The sequence below is a fragment of the Vipera ursinii genome (genome assembly GCF_947247035.1).
Source record: "Vipera ursinii genome assembly, chromosome: 1".
Lineage (NCBI taxonomy): Eukaryota > Metazoa > Chordata > Lepidosauria > Squamata > Viperidae > Vipera > Vipera ursinii.
Genome location: NC_139512.1, coordinates 263171043 through 263188418, shown reverse-complemented (window position 1 = coordinate 263188418; position 17376 = coordinate 263171043). Strand labels below are relative to the sequence as shown.

General features: G+C 38.2%; 1 protein-coding gene across 1 annotated transcript in view; it reads right to left on the bottom strand.

Moving 5' to 3' along the window:
• LAMA2 (laminin subunit alpha 2) overlaps positions 1-17376 on the bottom strand; it is a 460887-nt gene that overhangs the window by 296628 nt on the left and 146883 nt on the right. Inside the window, exons 5-10 of the mRNA XM_083379924.1 lie at positions 11494-11673; positions 9559-9648; positions 7877-7994; positions 6747-6925; positions 6216-6315; positions 3672-3832 (exon numbers count right to left, since the gene is read on the bottom strand). Coding sequence (XP_083236050.1) covers positions 3672-3832; positions 6216-6315; positions 6747-6925; positions 7877-7994; positions 9559-9648; positions 11494-11673 — 828 coding nt within the window. The remainder of the gene's footprint in view (positions 1-3671; positions 3833-6215; positions 6316-6746; positions 6926-7876; positions 7995-9558; positions 9649-11493; positions 11674-17376) is intronic.

The following is a 17376-nucleotide window of genomic DNA, read 5'->3' as shown; positions in this document are numbered from 1 at the left end:
TATATTCCTGTCAATAGGCAAGAGATAAAAGACCCAAAATTTCATCTCAGAGGACATTTAATGGTCCAGCCACCATTTTTAACTATTTTTCTGATTGGTCTAAGTGCAACAGGAGATCACTACAACCACATTCAACATTATGACCAAAACAGGGATATTTGGTTTGCATAGACCACAATTCTAGTCCTTTGTAGTGTACATAAACTACAGCAGCATCCCTCAACATAGTGTTTGGCACCAAGCAGTGGAAAGCTGTATACACAGTGTAGGAATCACTGTTTGACTTTGATTTATCTCATTTTCAAAAATGTGAGTTCTGCTAAAAACAATTGCAGGCCATTTCCAATAATACATTTCTTGTTCTTCTTTAGAAACATGCAAATGTGTTGTTGTTGTTGTTGTTTTTTTTTAAAAAAAAGATAATAGGACCCTAACACTCTAGTGTGTAGTTTCACTATGGCAACCTGCTTTTATATATGTTGATTGAACTGAAATACAAACGGTTAACTATATATTTCTTTAAAGAGATAATTAGATACTAGCACAGATTCCCCCCCCCCAATGTAAAATAAGCACAGGGATTTACCATGGGTTATAACTCCTTCTTGCTGTGGTCTCAATCTGGATCACAGTTTTTATGCCATAATGTCACTCTACCCTCCAATTCAGCCAAGAAAGGATTATTTTAGAAAGATGTTCATCAAAAATACTGTGCACATTATTATAATTGCTGTGGTATGGTATGCCAAATAGAGCTGACTGCAGGCCAGTGAAGGCTGACCCTTTTACGGAAATCATGATTCCCCAGCTACAGCCAGCATTGTGATTCTCTACTGATACACATCTATCAGAAATAATTCACTTGCCTTCCAGCTAAAGAATTGGATAAATGTACCGAAGCAAACCTAAAAGTAATTTCTGAACTGTACAATTTCTCATAAAAGAAAAGCAACTGAGGAAAGGGAAAAAAAAGAATTTTAAATAAAAAGAGGAAAAGAGGGTATCAGGACAGATGGTATATATTATTATAACTTTCTAACCCTTTCGTTAGATCCATTATTAAAAGAGATATCAATGAACAGTACCACTTTCTTTTAAATTAAAACAGACACAGTCGGCTTCAAGAAAGGATGAACACAAGGTTCAGCAGTATTTATGAGGGAACATTGTAGAAGCCTCCTTGAGTTCGTTTCATTTGTGTGGAGTTGACCTGTTCTCATGCTGCTTATTTGTGCTTACTATAAAGAAAGAAAATATGTCTGAGACAGAACAGTCCTGTTTATCTGACCTCAAAGCTCTTGTCTCATCCTTGCTTATGTGTTTATTTCACATGTTTATAGGGGCACCCATCTACCAAAGCCATTGTGTGAGGCGAATAGAGAAACCCCCCCTCCCACAAAATTGGAATATATAAGATAAGAAAGTAAAATTGAGACTTCTAAAAAAATAAGAAATCTCACTAGAAACAGAGACACCTGCATCTATTTCAGATTAGCAACCTGAGCAAGTGGCTTGGGAAGAGCCAGGTCTTCACAGTTTTTCAGAAGACCACCAGGGGTGAGCCCTACCTGTTTGGGGGAAATAGGGCAATGAGGGAAATGAGGGAAACTCTGGATTCTCTTAATGACAAAGCTCTGTCCACAAGATTTGAGAGCTAAGAAAAAGCATCATAGCTTAATTCTCCCATCTGAAATCAGAGCACTCCATTTTTTTAACCTCAGATAGGGAAAATGAAATCATCATCATCATCAGCAGCAGCAGTAGCAGTAGCTGGATTGGCGGCAGGAAGGACGAGGGAGACACGTCTTCGTTCAACTAATTTATTTAGTCAGCCCGGACAACAGAACAGGGGCGAACATGCCTTATATAGGCGGCTGTCAAACGGGACAGCGAATCAGCTGGGCACGTTTTCCCGCCAAGAACAGGGGGCCAATTGGTCAGCTGTTAGGGCAGAATCTCCCCAGAGACAACGCTAGCTAGTTAGCTAGGCAGGGGATCCCGTCAGCTGGTTTTGGCGCGCGGCCGGCGTTTTGACAGCTCGCCGCCGCTACTGCGCATGCGCCAACTTTGACAGCTCGCGGCGGCCGCCAAGGGCTTGCCACGAGTTTGACAGTTCGGGTTGAAGTGCGCATGCGCGCCGTTTGACAGCTGTCAAACGGCCGCGTGTATTTGTAGGCCGCGTGAGCGGCTGCGCATGCGTGGTCTTTTGACAGCTGTCAGTGCGGCCGCGAAAAAGCGGCCTGTGACAGCTGTCATTATGTCTTTGAGTATATTGCAGTAGCAGTAGTAAACCCTGAAATATCTTCTGTGGCATTTAAACTTCCAAACAGCTTCAATGTTGGAATATGTGCATATATTATATACTTCCTGAAACTAATTTTAACCTACATTTTGCTTTCAAGGGGAAATGATGAGCATGCTATTTGTACAAAAACACCTGCCTATGTTCTTTTATAATGTCCTTATTACAAAATATCTAACTGCAGCTAATACCATCCCATCTAGTCAATTTTCCAAGCCACCCAGATCCAGCAATTGTTGCTAATGTGTGATTTTATTTTTTGTAATGTGGCAATGTTTTGTTTCACTATTTGTAAAATACACCGTAGTTCTAGCACACTAGAAAGGCACCTGGGTAGAAAGGCATTAAAGGTTTTTTCTAGTGGTTTAAGTTAACCATTGCCCATACCAGACCACTCTTATTCATATTGTTTTGTGCTCATGATAAAGTTTCCCAGCTACATGCTATCTTTTCTCCAAGAGCTCAAACCAAATTACAAAAGGATTTCCCTTCATTTTATCCCATCAACAACCAGGTAAAAGTGAATGTTCTTATAGAATACATAGACACAAACCTGGGTCTCCTTGATTCTAATCAAACATTATTTATGTGTTCATTTATTATTTAAGAAATGTATATGGCCACAAATCTTATATGCAATAACCTTGGGCAGTTCACAAAAATAGCCATGAAAAACAACAGTAAAACAATCTGTGTCCACAGGCTTGAGTCTCTTAAAGAAATGGTGAGTTGACGAGATGGCTACATTTATCTGCAACACCAAAGATGCTGTCTCCTATTATTTTAAAAATATTGATATTAGTTTGTTCGCTTGTTGTTAAATTATGCTATGCTTTAATATGGTTTGCTGCAGGGCTCTGTTGTACTATGTGGCATTCAAAGTCATATTTCTGAGAATGGGCAGTTATATAAATATGATAAATTAATTAGTAAATAAAACATCAGAGAAAAACAACTCCAAGTATCCAAAATTCATTCCCCAATACATTATCATTTATATTTCCTGAGCTTCAGGCTCTCACTAGCCCAATGCTCAGGGGAAGACCCAGTTTTTCAAGGCCTTAGGGACAGAGATGGGGGGCTATTAGCAGCAGTTTCTTTCTGTTACAAGTTTTTCTATCAATATTTAGATAATGAAATAATGAAAAACAATGATGTTATATAAATTCTCCATTCTTTTATTTGGAAAAGAAATTTGCTTTAACAAGAATAACTTGCTGGCATAATTCTGAGTAATTACTTCAGATTAAAAGATCAAATTCACCCTGGAAGAACTTCAAGATGTCATGGCATTTTGATACCATGGCACCTCCAGAAATATTTACAAAAAAGAAAACATTGAAAAAAGAAATAAAAATGCAATCCATACCTTGCACCTGCAGGGTCCTTCGCAAGGATCATCATTCAAGCTGCCTTTCAGAGAGCAATTGCAGGGCACACATTGAGGAAAGTTTTTGTAACCCAATGCACACTGATCACACCTCTCTCCTCCAAAACCTGGTTTACAGTGACAGGATCCAGGATCCATACCTGTAACACAATCAAGCCATCACCAAGCTCAATATTATTAATGCAGTGGAAACGGAAATCTAAATGAGTTCTAACTGGGAAAGTTACCTAAGTTTGAAAAATCATGATCAAAAATAGATTCATTTCCATCAATGTTTAATGAGTGGGGAGAAGCCCCTCAAAAGATGATGTTGAATAATTGGCAATAAAAATATGGCATTTGGCAGGTTAATAAAAGTTTAGCTAATAAAATGCTAATACCATAATAATGAGAAACAGTCACTGAAGTAGGAAATGTTAGCAACAATGGTGACATTTTGCATTTTTCTACCCTGTTGGGCAGTATAAGCAACTTATAAGTATTGCGAGGCAACTTTCTCTGTTTCCTATATTGCTTGTTCACATTTTGTGTTAGATCAAGTGTAGTGTGCTATACCTGGGTCTTTTCCTCTCAAAAAAAGCAATAATGGTACCATTCTACATCTTAGACACGGAAGACCTGAGGCGATGCCCCCATGTTTTAACTTTAAACATGAACATGCCTGAACTTTGATTTATTTTCCTTCACTGCAGTGTAGTCATGTGAGTTGCTTGTTAACAGCAGTATAAATTTTTATCAGTATAAAAATAGTGTTTAGTTTCTTGGCAGGTAGAGGTCAGTGGGAAAGTGATGCAGCAGAAGACATACAGTAAATGATTCAGGCAGTGCAAGATCAAAGTTTTTCCAGGGAAAATATCTATGTCATCTAAATGCCTGTGTTTATCTATAAAACTAGGTCCTGGCCAGTCTATGGATTCTGATTTTATAAAAACCTTCTGCAAACATGATAATGGAATCCTTTCTTTATTGCAGGGATAATGGGACTGATAAAGAACATAAAATGATCCTAGAGTATTTTGCTGCCATTATAACTACATCCCACAATCCTTTGCATTAATGCACAGAAAGACATGAGGTATAAGCTTTAAGTTGACAAAAAGCCACTCAGTATCATCCCATCCCATTATCTTCCAAGAACAAAGTGTTCTTATTCCCCTTGGGGTAATAATTCAGAGATTTTTTTAAAAAAAATACTTCAAATAAACACTTTTCCTTACTGAAAACTGCCCAAGCACTAAAACAGGCTGTTTCAATACTGAAGACCTAATATGCAACCATACTCATCTGCAAATATGTCAAGAACATCTATTGTCAAAATAAATGCATTTTCCAACCCTTCCTTCAAAGAAGGACCAACTTCTTCCAGGTTATATAGATTCACTAAAATTGGGATCTTGGTGTTGTTTTATGGGATATATGATAAGGACAACCAACATTTATCCTTACTTCATTTAAGCAGTTTGTAAAAGTGATTCATTATTATACAATATAGTGTTGTTTCTCCTAGTTTATCATGTTGATAATAGAACATTTAACTCTCCCTTACTTTAATAAGTAAGCAAATAAGTAAATGGGTTTAATAAAATCTAAATATTTTATTCTCCCATAAAACCATACTGTACACCTTCATACTGGCAGGAAGTTGACCTTATGTATTAAAGAAGACTTTTTTAATTAATATATTTATTAGATTCCTGCTTCTTTTGGACTTTTAACTTTGGTGTAGTCTTTCATGTATCTTTTAAAAAATGTTTTAATATATTCACCAATGTGATAATTTCAAAGAGATAATAGAATTAATACTATTCCGTTCAATCTGCCTCATAGGGAAAAAAAATCCTTGTGGGGGCTGTGGCATTCTCATCTAATCTAATACTAACAACAACTAATCCTAAAAAATTGTCAGCTGTTGTAGGCCACAATACAAACTGCCCTTATATATTACTAAGACTACATTATAATTTTACGTAGTTCATAATGTGTCATTTCATAAATGGTCTTATTTTGGTTTTCAAGTGCAAATAAAAGTGGAGAAAATAATATTGGGGATTTGAATTATGTCTAATTACCATCTCAAGAGAAGAAACCTTGCTCTTGGCAACATGATTTAAAAAACCTTTTAGAATGATGTAAATGTACCAATGTACAGCTATTTTTAAAGGATAATTGTGGACTGCAGACCAGGGAAAATATATTTTTTATATTTTCATAGAGGTCTACAACAATAACTTTTTTAAAAAAGATAAGATAAAGGAAAGAAGAAAAATTAAAAGTCCATTGGGGGAAAATTCCTGCCTTCCTTCATTTGCAAATGTCACAACATAGCAATACCAAAAGAAAACATGACAGACAACAGCTTGGGTCTCTGAAGGGAAGCTCTGTGGGAACAGAGGCAAGCAGATTTCAAAAGGCTTTTTGCGAGATGATGTTTATCAGAGAAGTAGCATACTGAAAAGAAGCTACTGCTTAACATTAATTTGGAAGATGTGGGACATAAAGTTTAATATCAGTCAAGCATCTCACCTCCTGTAGCTTGCTTTTCATCCTTGACACAAGTGCCATCTAAAGAGCCCACAGAATAACAGTGACATGGCCGGCATGGTTGATGATTCTTTGGATGAACCTACGGAAGCAAAATCAAAGCAATGATCTACTGGTCCTCCTGATCATGCCACTTAATCTAATTTGGAAGCTCAAGCACTACCCTTCCCTTTATTACAAAGCTGGAGAGATTCCATGATTACTTTTCCTACTGATGGTTTCAGTAATGTAACATGGCTTTACTGACCAAAAATTTAGATCTGCACATTTATAACCTCATCCATGCAAACAGAAATAATAGCAGATGGCCCCGTTCTTTCATTTTGTTTCAACACACATTACTTTTCTATTCCCTGAGAAACTTTCCTTTAGGTTTTCCCATTTTGAAAAGCAACTAGTAGGCTAGAGAAACTAGAATACAGTTCACAGTGCTGTGTTTTTTCCCCCTGTTGAATGTGCTACCATCTGAAATGATGTCTTGGAATTCAAAGAACAGAGTTATGGATCCTTTACCCCTTTTGGCCTGAAGTATCCATCAATGCATGTTTCACAATTGATGCCAGCAGTGTTCTGGGTACAGTTAATGCATATTCCGCCTCCAAGATATTCTCCATGGATATTCAAGCTCTGCTTTCTGTCTGCAACCATCTGATCATAGTAGCATTCTTCTGCCTTCCCATGGCAGTTGCAAGCTAAAGAGCGGAAGACGTACACTAGTAACAAGCATCACATCAGTCTGCACTCATGTAGAAACATTCCCCCCCCAGGAATTAACAATATTCTTTCATTGTTTTGATCCTAGTCCACCAGAGAGTTTCAGCTCTTTGAATTAATAAGTAGTCATTCACATATTATGCTGAGGAATTCATCATAGTATTACCTTTTCAAATCATGCTAAGAGAAGGATCTTCCATGCCTTTTCCAGACCTTCTGACAGTGGCAAAGTACCATTTTAAAAATCTATGTGGACTTCCAATATTTTGTAAGTTAAATAAGTTGTTGAAAAAAATGTATTAAATGGATGGCTATTATTAATGGAAATGATTCCGGTATTTCAGAATGACTAAATATGGTTGAACCCTTTTAAATTCTGCACTAAAACGTTGATGGCACTTCATTTCGTCTGGCCAGTTATAAGTTATTATGGACTACAATTGTTTTTAAGCTTATGCCATGAAAAAGTTTTCAAGATGTTTTTATTACAACATGCTACCATTAAAAATTGTCATTCACTATTAGTTCTAAGTTACTTATTAGGAGCTTGCATTGCATTGTATTAACAAACAAACAAAAATTAAACAGACCTAAAGGGATGGAATCTAAGAATATTAACCACTAATATGTCCCATTATTTGAATGCAAAACTATATTTAATTTATCCTATTGAAACGAATTTATTGCGCACATTACAGTTACATTAATCTGCAATATAAATATACATATTATAATTTAAAATGTTTATTTCTAATTTCAGTTGGTTTTTTCCACTAAGAACTACAGAGAAAATTACATATGCTTTTTCCAGGTTCTCATCCAAATGGCATGAAGAACTAGATGCAACTATATCACAATGAACATACATAGGTAAAGCTTTTTGGTTTGATCTTTTTTATAAATCACAGCCATTGAATTATTTTTATTACCTTCACATTCATGCTTTACAAGGAAAGTCCCAGCTTGCCATGGTCTCTGATTAAATCCAGGGCAACACCGATCACAGCTTTCTCCACAAGTATTATGTTCACATGCACAAGAAGATCTCTGTTGGGATGGGATGGGATGGGATGGGATGGGATGGGATGGAATGGGATGGGGAGAGGAGAGGAGAGGAGAGGAGAGGAGAGGAGAGGAGAGGAGAGGAGAGGAGAGGATGTATTAAAACAATTATAAAGCTGGGCAATCAGAAAATATAAAACAGTGCCTTGGTAACACACTGGATGAAGCCGTGATGTCCAAGCAGACTATGATCCTACCAAAATAGCTAATGGACCAGCTGTTTACATAGTTGTATTCTGTCCCATCCTTCTCTCTTATATCCAATTTCTTCCATGAAAGAAGTAGGTTTTTTTCCAGCAGTGGAATGGCAAATGTTGATGCAAACCGTGTAAAAATAAATTTGATATATATGCAAATAAATAAGCTGAAGTTTTAGACAAACACAGACAAATCTAGAGAAGAATTAGATGCCAATATGTTATCCAACAGTTTATTGCTGGGCCACCAACTCACTTTTGGTTCTAAATATTTCAGTATTGGCAGAGTAATCCAACAGGAATTGACACACATTTTTAACATGATAATATTAATTATCAAAGTATCCTGAAAACCTCAGGTCACTTAGATCTATTAAAGAATACTTTCACAACATTTTAATCTTTCTTTCTGTATGGTGCACTAGATCAATTGAACTCTCCATAATCTTCCCAGTTTATCTATTTAAAGAAGGTTTGACAAAGTATAGAACTGCTTACAATGAATAAACTGTCAGTGAAACCTAAGGTCATTTGTGACCTTATTTCAAAGAGAGTTTTTTGGAAAAATGTTTCCTCTTTTGGAACATTAATCTGATTGTATCAGGCCTGCTAAAAGAGGAATACACGGTAAAGAGAAAAATAATTTTAATAAGTCATATGTTAGGCTTTCAATGCATATGATCTCAGATAAAGCAATGATTGATGGATATTTTTGAAGAAAGTGTTTAATACTGTGCGAGTTAATACAATTTTGATAAAACAGTGCTCTTTTATAGCTAGAGAATATCTCTGTCTCTCACACATTTGTATATATAGACACCAATTCTAAGAAATTATTTTAGAAAATGCAAATGCAAATAAAATGATTTTTTTCAATCAATCAAGGCAATCAATTAAGAAAGCATATGATTTCCCACCACCACAATAATTCTCTCTGCTGATGGAAAGCAGCTATCAATTAGCTTGAGAATAGCATGAGTTTTTATCATTTCGCCCACCTCTTCTCCAGATTTCAGAGGCCAGATGAGACACCTGGAATAGTTGTACGGGAAAGGGAATTACTAAAAGTTATATGCTTAGTAGACAGAATTCATGGTAAGGTTTCAGTCCTTTACACATTTATTATATGCTTTGCACGTTTACCATTAAACTTAATAAAGTTTATTTTCAAGTTAAGATATTGAAAAGTGAGTATTTTTTTCAAAATTTGATATGCCTGAAAAGTAAGTTATCTCAACCATGACTTTGAGAACATTGTCCTCGAGAAGTTCTATAATCAAGACAAAAGAAGATTGTACACATGTGTATTGTATATCCCTTTTCATATTAGTATAGTGTTGAAAAATACATACATTTGAGGCTGGATTCAAGGGACATGATTTTGCATGGCCAAAACAGATGCACATTCCTCCCACTGAGATGTCTTTCACAGAATAATAATACTGAAAAGCAAATTAAAAGATATATGCTATTATTATGTTGCAAACTGAATACAAGAGAGTTATCATTTTGCTACCTAATCAAGTGCTTTAAAAAGGTGGGAGTAAACATGTGTGCTTCACTTTCACAAAAGTCAAGAAATAAATTTATACCGCACAATATTTGATTACCATGAAGAATAATTCAATAATAAAGTTCTAGGTTTTGGATAAATGAACTGTACTCCTTTTGCATTCCTATATGGATTTTTCTAAATCCCAAGCAAGTGCATGCTGACATTAATTATGTTGAAATACTGTGGGCAAGGGAGAATTTTTTCCCCAACTCTTTTTCCTTTATAGGGTTTTATGTTGAAAATGGACTCAGTGAGTCAGGACATTGGAGATGATTCTGCGAGTTTCAGAAACAAGAAAAAAAATCAGCAAATATCTCCTCTTTCCTGAAAATTCTCACTCTGTGGCTGATGTGAAGGAATTTTCTTTATATAGAATGGACATCCAGAATCCACATCATCTCTATAGAGGCAAGTTTACTTAATAGTGTATGTTTAAAAGTGAAACTTTACAACTCTGCCTTCAGTTGTTTCATTAAATTTCACTAATCCACTGGCTAATATAAAACTTCCTGTGCCTATTAAAATATTTACGTGCATTTCTTGCATCATTTTCTTCCACAAGAGTCACGCTTTATGATCCTTTACAGTAAAAAATGGTCATTGGGGAATCAATAATGCATATATTTAGATGACCTGAGAATAGAGCATTCATGACCTCCAGTTCATTCACAGAGCCATATTTCTAGGAAGGACCATTCGAAGCAATTATTACTGCTTTCTAAATTGCCTGGCTAAATTCTTCTGGCTTTCCATAAAGGCATTCAAGACAGTCCTTCAGATATTTGCTATCATTAAGGTATGCCAATCTTAGCAAAAGAAGAAGGGAAAGGAAGTTATTTTTGAAACATTGTATAAAAGTACTGTTTTATGTCACTTGTGATAAAGGGACAACGCTTTACAATTGTGACCTGGAGCATAAGAATTTTTCCAGATCTTAAAGATTGGGCAGAAACAACAGAAGAAAGATTGTCCCATAGGTAACCAGACTTTAGTCCTTTAGAGCTTTAGAGGTCACAACCAACATCTTAAATTGTACCCAGAGGCTCATCAGTAACCAATGCAGCATACAAAACAATAGTGTTACATGGACAAAGCAAGAAGCTTCTAGAACTACTCGTGAAGTAATGCACTTGACCAGTTGTACCTTCTGATCTTCAGGAGTAGATAATTTTCCACAAAATGTATATCAACAAGGAAATTCTATTGTAGAAAATATATCACTAACTGTACTCTCAAGTTACCTACAAGCAAGCACCTACATGTTAACCATGGAGGAGAACCGCAACATTTCTCTTCTCCTCCAACATTGCTTTCTTCAGACAAGTCCCAAGCCTAATGATGTATCATCAGGATGACACATTGGGTGCAGCGATTTATAAGGTATCTCTGCAATTACAGTAGTTTACAAAGAGTGGTGCTATATGGTTTGGAATAGAATGGAATAGATTATCAGAATGAATTGTTCATCACTACCCCTGTTCTTGGCTTTTTGATACAAATAAGAAGGGGAAAATGGAAAAAAAGCTCCAAAAATATACTTCCGCTTCAAAAAAATTATATACACTCATCCTGCTAGTTTTCTTTAAATGAGCATATCAAAGAGAAATTTATATTTCAGAAAGAACAAAAACTGATGTTTTATAATTCTGAAATAACAAAATCCTTTTGGATTTTAGGCACACACACAAAAAGTACAACAAATGCACATTCTAGCATATTTGCCAGGACTTACCCTCCTTGTGACTATTGGATCAATTTCATTGGGATCTCTGTGTTGAAGCATCATTAAATCCGCATTTAGGGTCCGTATCCTCTGAAATCTTAAGCGAATATAACGAGCTGATGTAAACTCTAATAATGTTGGAGAAGGATCATCTGCACTTGGTCGCCCATTGATTAAGGACGTATGAATCTATAAAGTAAAAGAAATAAGGATGATGGTTAGCTAACACTGTTCACTCAAAAATTATCAGGTCTGCAAAGTGAACGTAGGAATCACAAGAAAGAAATAAGTGTGGTGGTAAAAGATTGTTTTCCCCTTTCATTTAGATCTCTTTTTCCAACACTTTGAATCTTCTACAACTTTATTGGATAATCTAATGTAGTCAATTTCAGAAAAATCTGATTTTTTTTTAAGTAGGAGAAAGATAATTTTCTTTTTGAGAAGAATGCAAGTGTAAGCCTTCTGGATATCCAATAGAAGATAATATATGTAGCTGAGAACTGTGGAAACCCTGGTGCTCTCTGAAGCTGATTCTTTGCTTGCCGTGTTTCATTACTTGATTAGGATACCAAGGAGAAAACCACATTTCACCAATACTGACAGGAGAAGCTACTGAACAGGGACCAAATGCCACGTTCACTAGCACTGACGATATCTGGCCAAGTAATGAAATGCCTATAAGCAAACAATCAAGCTCAGAGAACACCTAGGACTCCACCTTCTAGATATGTCACACAGATTCATGAATAGTTGCCTACAGGTAATCATTAGCCACATGCTTTTCAATGGATATGCCATGATTTATACTAAAGTAGACTGCATGTATTTGTTTTTTTAAGATGTGACTTAGCTATTTGACAATGGTTGTTTCAAGTCATATATATTTTGTTTCAAGCAAACTAGGAAATTAATTTTATTTTTTGTATTTTTGGCCTTTTCTAGTATACACCACAGAAGAAAAACCTACTGCACAGTATACTGCCTATTTCATACTTCTTAAGTCTCCAATTGTATTTTTCCCTTTTAAAATTTATGCATACGTGTATATATATTCCTTTTAAAACCAATATACCATATGGTATGTTCATGAACGATTTAGCAGTTTCTTTCTTATTCACAGTTTTAATATCTGAAGGATGGTACTTTGCCAGAAATGTACCAAGTACAGTCACAGTGTGGTTCTTTCTAACATAGAAAAAAAACTGCAGATGCTTGGCTACGATAGTTGAAGTATTTTAGTTCACTTTTTCAAAATAAGTTACATGAAATGATTTAACTCCATCTTTTTCACAGACTTTTAAAGTGATAATTACGATTAGAGAATTTTTAATATATAGTATGAAAAATGTTTCAAATTTGAAAGGCTTTCCATATTACTAATTTTTAAAGCATCAAAACATAATTATGTACACACACACATACACACATGTCATAAAAATATATGTAAAAGTTTGTTTTGTATCAAAGAAGGAAGGAGTTAGTTACATGTGTGCACACATGCACACATACACATTTAGATGAGAGATATTGAGGAAACGAAAGAGAGAGAGAGAGAGAGAGCGCCATCAAGTAAATATTGATTCTCAGCAACCATACAGATTTTTTTTCAGGAAGGTCTGTCCCCAAAGTAGTCCAAATAAATAAATAAATAAGAATGAATGATAAGAAATGAATATGAATAAAACTGTTCAGTATTTCAATTTAATAATTTAATTTAATTACCTTGATAGAATAAAAGAAAGCAATAATCAATACCATGGTAATAGTATGCAGTAATACTAATAGCAATACTATGGATATTATGGAATTTTTTCAAAGATTACTTTTTAAATAAACAAGTGATATTAGATTATTCTCCTCACACTGAAGCCATGTAGTGTTATGGTCTCATGTTTACCTATGTAGAAGTTTTCCTCTGTTTTTCAGAATTGTTAGATTATATGGAATTTTTACTATAATAATTAGCAAATGCTGCAGTTAACTGAATTGACATTTTAACATTTTGCAAAAACAGGGATGCTGCCAAATAGTGCTGAGTGCTTTACAATCAAGAAAATAATGTCTAAATACTCCCAGAACCGTAAGATAACCCCAAAAACCAATCGCTCCATTCAAGTGACCTCCCTTTCCATAGCAAGCAAACTCTGAGCTTTGACCTCTTCCATGCCCCCAAAGGAAGGAATAGCCTGAATAGATTAGTTAGGGAGATTTTATCTGGAGCAGACAGCCTCCACATTAACAGACCCTAAAGGGTTTTAAGATATATAGATAATAACCAGACCATGAACTGGATCTAGAAATCTACTGCAACCAGTGCAGATTCTACACATTGGCTGGTGGTGCTAAGCTGGTTCTTCCCAAAATGTAGACCACTGATTTAGTCCCAACTGGAGCTTCTAAATTGCCTTTAAGGGCTATGACATGGAGAGTGAATTGCAGCAATTTAACCAAGTAGTTATAAAATGATGAGTCATGGTCAACAGAAAAAGCCAAAACTGATATACTAGGCAAAACCTCCCACTTGATAATCTAACAGAAGCCAGGATTCTGGGAGGAATCCTAAACCTCCACTTTCAGATGAGTGCCATCTCATCCAGAACCAAAACTGGTACTAGAAGATTTGAACACAGATAATAGCTTCATTTTGGTGAGAATTTTCCGAACCATCTCTTATAGCCCCCATGTATCCAGTGATCAGAGATCCATAGCATCTCCTGGGATAGACATATAAAGTTTTGTATTATCAGGATACTGATCATATTATATCCCATCTGATGGATGATCTCCCTAAAAGATTTCATATAGACTTAAAGAAAATGGGGAAAAGGTCAAAACCTCATACTGCAATGTCTAAAGCTCAAACTGCCCTTCCCCATCAAAACTGACTGAGAGTGGAGCCACTGAATAACATTCTTTCAAACCTCAACTCTCACAGGCAAACAAAAGGATACCAAGTTTAATGAAATCAAACATTGCTGAGACATCAGACAGCCTACTCTTCCCATTTAGGCTCACTTCACAAAGTATTACTCCTATCATTTCAATGGATTTGTCTATAAACTACCGAGCAAAAAGTCTGTTACAATGCCCGATTCTTCTGATTTGCCCAAATCTTTGTTTTTCCTTGAAAATGTTTCACTTCTCATCCAAGAAGCTTTTTCAGTTCTGACTGAATACTGGAGGATGGAAGGATTTATACGCCTTGCAGTCGTCTGGTCATTAATACTCTTTCTTAAAGTCATTGAGGCCACTTGGAGGTTTATTTGTGCCCTCAGCATCATCTGAAGGGTCACCTGAAGAAGCTTCTTGGATGAAAAGCAAGGAAAAATAAAGTCCAGTTGCCTTTTGAAAAATCACCTTTGGGACAACCATGACTTGGATCACTGAAAATCTCCACAGACATCTAAAAAAGTCCAGGTAATCCTAAATAAGGTCACTGGGAAGCAGTTCCATGGATATAATTACACAGGGAAGTATTGATGCCTTTCTATCCTTATTACTATGCTTTAAATGCCAACATTTGTACCACCAATATTTGTCCATAGCCAATCTTGGCTATGGAGTGCTGTGGCCGCTCAGACGTGGAGACCTGCGGCCCAGTGGTGGAGTGCGAACGGTTCGTGTTGTGGATGGTTGGGCGGCACAGACCATCTTTACGTCGCTCGTGCTCCAGGAGACCGGTTGGATTGAGTTTGCGGTCTAGCAGAAGATCTGCGGGGATCTTGGTTTCTTCCCCTGTTTGCCTACTTATCGCCTGACCCTCTCCTCCCACGGAGAAGAACATCTGCAGCCAGGATATTTTGCTATTTTATGATTCATCAGGCTTTTATGCCTTGGACGAATAGCTGCTTAATTCTTTTGTCTGCCGTGCCCCCAAAGGATTCAGAAGGACCCGAGTACAAAGTCATGGTGAGAGAGTGGCTTAGACTTAACATCTGCTGTCCCGCTAGAGGTGAGAGATCTATGGGGTATGCCTTACCCTGGGCGTGTGTTCCAGGCCGCTCCCCGGATCAGAGCTGCGACCGTCATGGAGAGGACAGTAGTTCACCTGTTCTGGAGGTTCACCCAGCTTCAGTGGCAGTGGAGCTGGGTCGGCGGTCTGGATACCCACTCACCTTCTGACTTAGACCCTCCTGATTAATTATGGGATTGCCTTTTGCTGGACTTGCTTGGACAATCATGACTCGCCTTTGTTATACCAGCACGGACTTGTTCGCCCTCAGGGGTGCCCCCCCTACCTGGGTGCAACCCGCCTTTCTCTCCACTTCTCATCTTGATGAAGGGCCCAATTGTTGGGACCCTGAGAGATGGTTGGGCAGGGACAGGAGCCTCCGGTATAAACTTAATAAGAGGCCCCTGGTTAATTTTTTAGCTAATTTTTTTGTGGGGTTAGGGAGGGGGGAGGGATTACAGGTTTGACTGGAAACTGGGGGGTGTCCACCAACTGTTGTTCAGGCCAGGTCCGGGATTGATCACATTGGGTGGGAGCTAGGGCGGGTTGCCTCTGGGGCCCCGGAGCTGGGTGTGGGATTACCTATTCCCATGACGTTAGGGAATGGCAGCAGGTGTATGAACAGAGGGCTGTATCAACATCCGGGAGTGTGTCCCCGCTATCTTCAAGCGGTGATGTGCTCCGACCCTCTGGTTTCGGCCCGTGGTTCCAGGAGCGAGGATGAGCAGCCACCTGAGCACACGCTTGTGTATTTTAATGCCAGGTCCATAGTTAATAAGGCTCCTCTCATCCGGGATTTGGTTGAGGGAGAGCATGCGGACCTGGCTTGCATTACGGAGACCTGGTTGGGCTCAGAGGTTGGTGTCCCTCTGGTCGATCTCTGCCCACCAGGTTTCCGGGTGCTGCACCGGCCTTGGGCTCAGGGTAGGGGTGGGGGAGTGGCAGTACTTGTGAGGGAGACCCTTTGCCTGCGGGAGGCCACCGTTGTCCAAATAGCCAGGTGTGAGTCCTTCCTCTTGAGATGTGGCCCTAGAGCTCAGTTGGGCTTGCTGCTGGTGTACCTTTTGCCTAGTCGCGCAGCAGCAGCCCTGCCTGAGCTTCTTGACATCCTCTCGGGGCTGGTGATTGAGTTCCCTAAATTTATGATTTTGGGTGACTTTAATCTACCATCCCTGGGAGGATCATCTGAGTTAGCTCAGGAGTTCATGGCTTCCATGATGGCCATGGACCTAATGCAAGTAATTCAAGGCCCGACTCATGTGTGGGGGCCACACGCTCAATTTGGTTTTTCTATCTGGACGGTGGTTAGATGATCTAGACCAGGATGCCTTGCGCACAGTCACTCATGCGCTCGTGACCTCCCATTTGGACTACTGCAATGCTCTCTACATGGGGCTGCCCTTGAGGACTACTCGGAGGCTTCAGCTGGTGCAGAATGCAGCCGTGCGAGTGGTGGTGGGGGTTTCCCGATACTCCCATGTAACACCTCTACTCCGCGAGCTGCATTGGTGTCCGGTTGCCCTCCGGGTAAGATTCAAGGTGCTGGTAATGACCTATAAAGCCCTAAATGGCATGGGTCCGGATTACCTACGGGAGCACCTGCTGCCGGCATCGACTTCCCTTCGTCCAGTGCGCTCCCACAGAGAGGGCCTCCTTAGGGTGCCGTCGGTCAAAGAGTGTCGACTGGCGGTCCCCAGGGGGAGGGCATTCTCTGTGGGTGTGCCAGACCTTTGGAACCGTTTACCGGTGGAGCTCCAGATGGCTCCCGACCTTCGCTCCTTCTGACGTGACCTAAAAACATACTTATTTGAACAAGCCGGCCTGGTCTGATGGGTTTGGGGTTTTTTAATATTAATTGTATTAATTTTATTGGAATTGGGCTGTATTATTTAATTCTTTTTTAACTTTTGTACATTGTAATTTTACTGTATTTGCCCTGT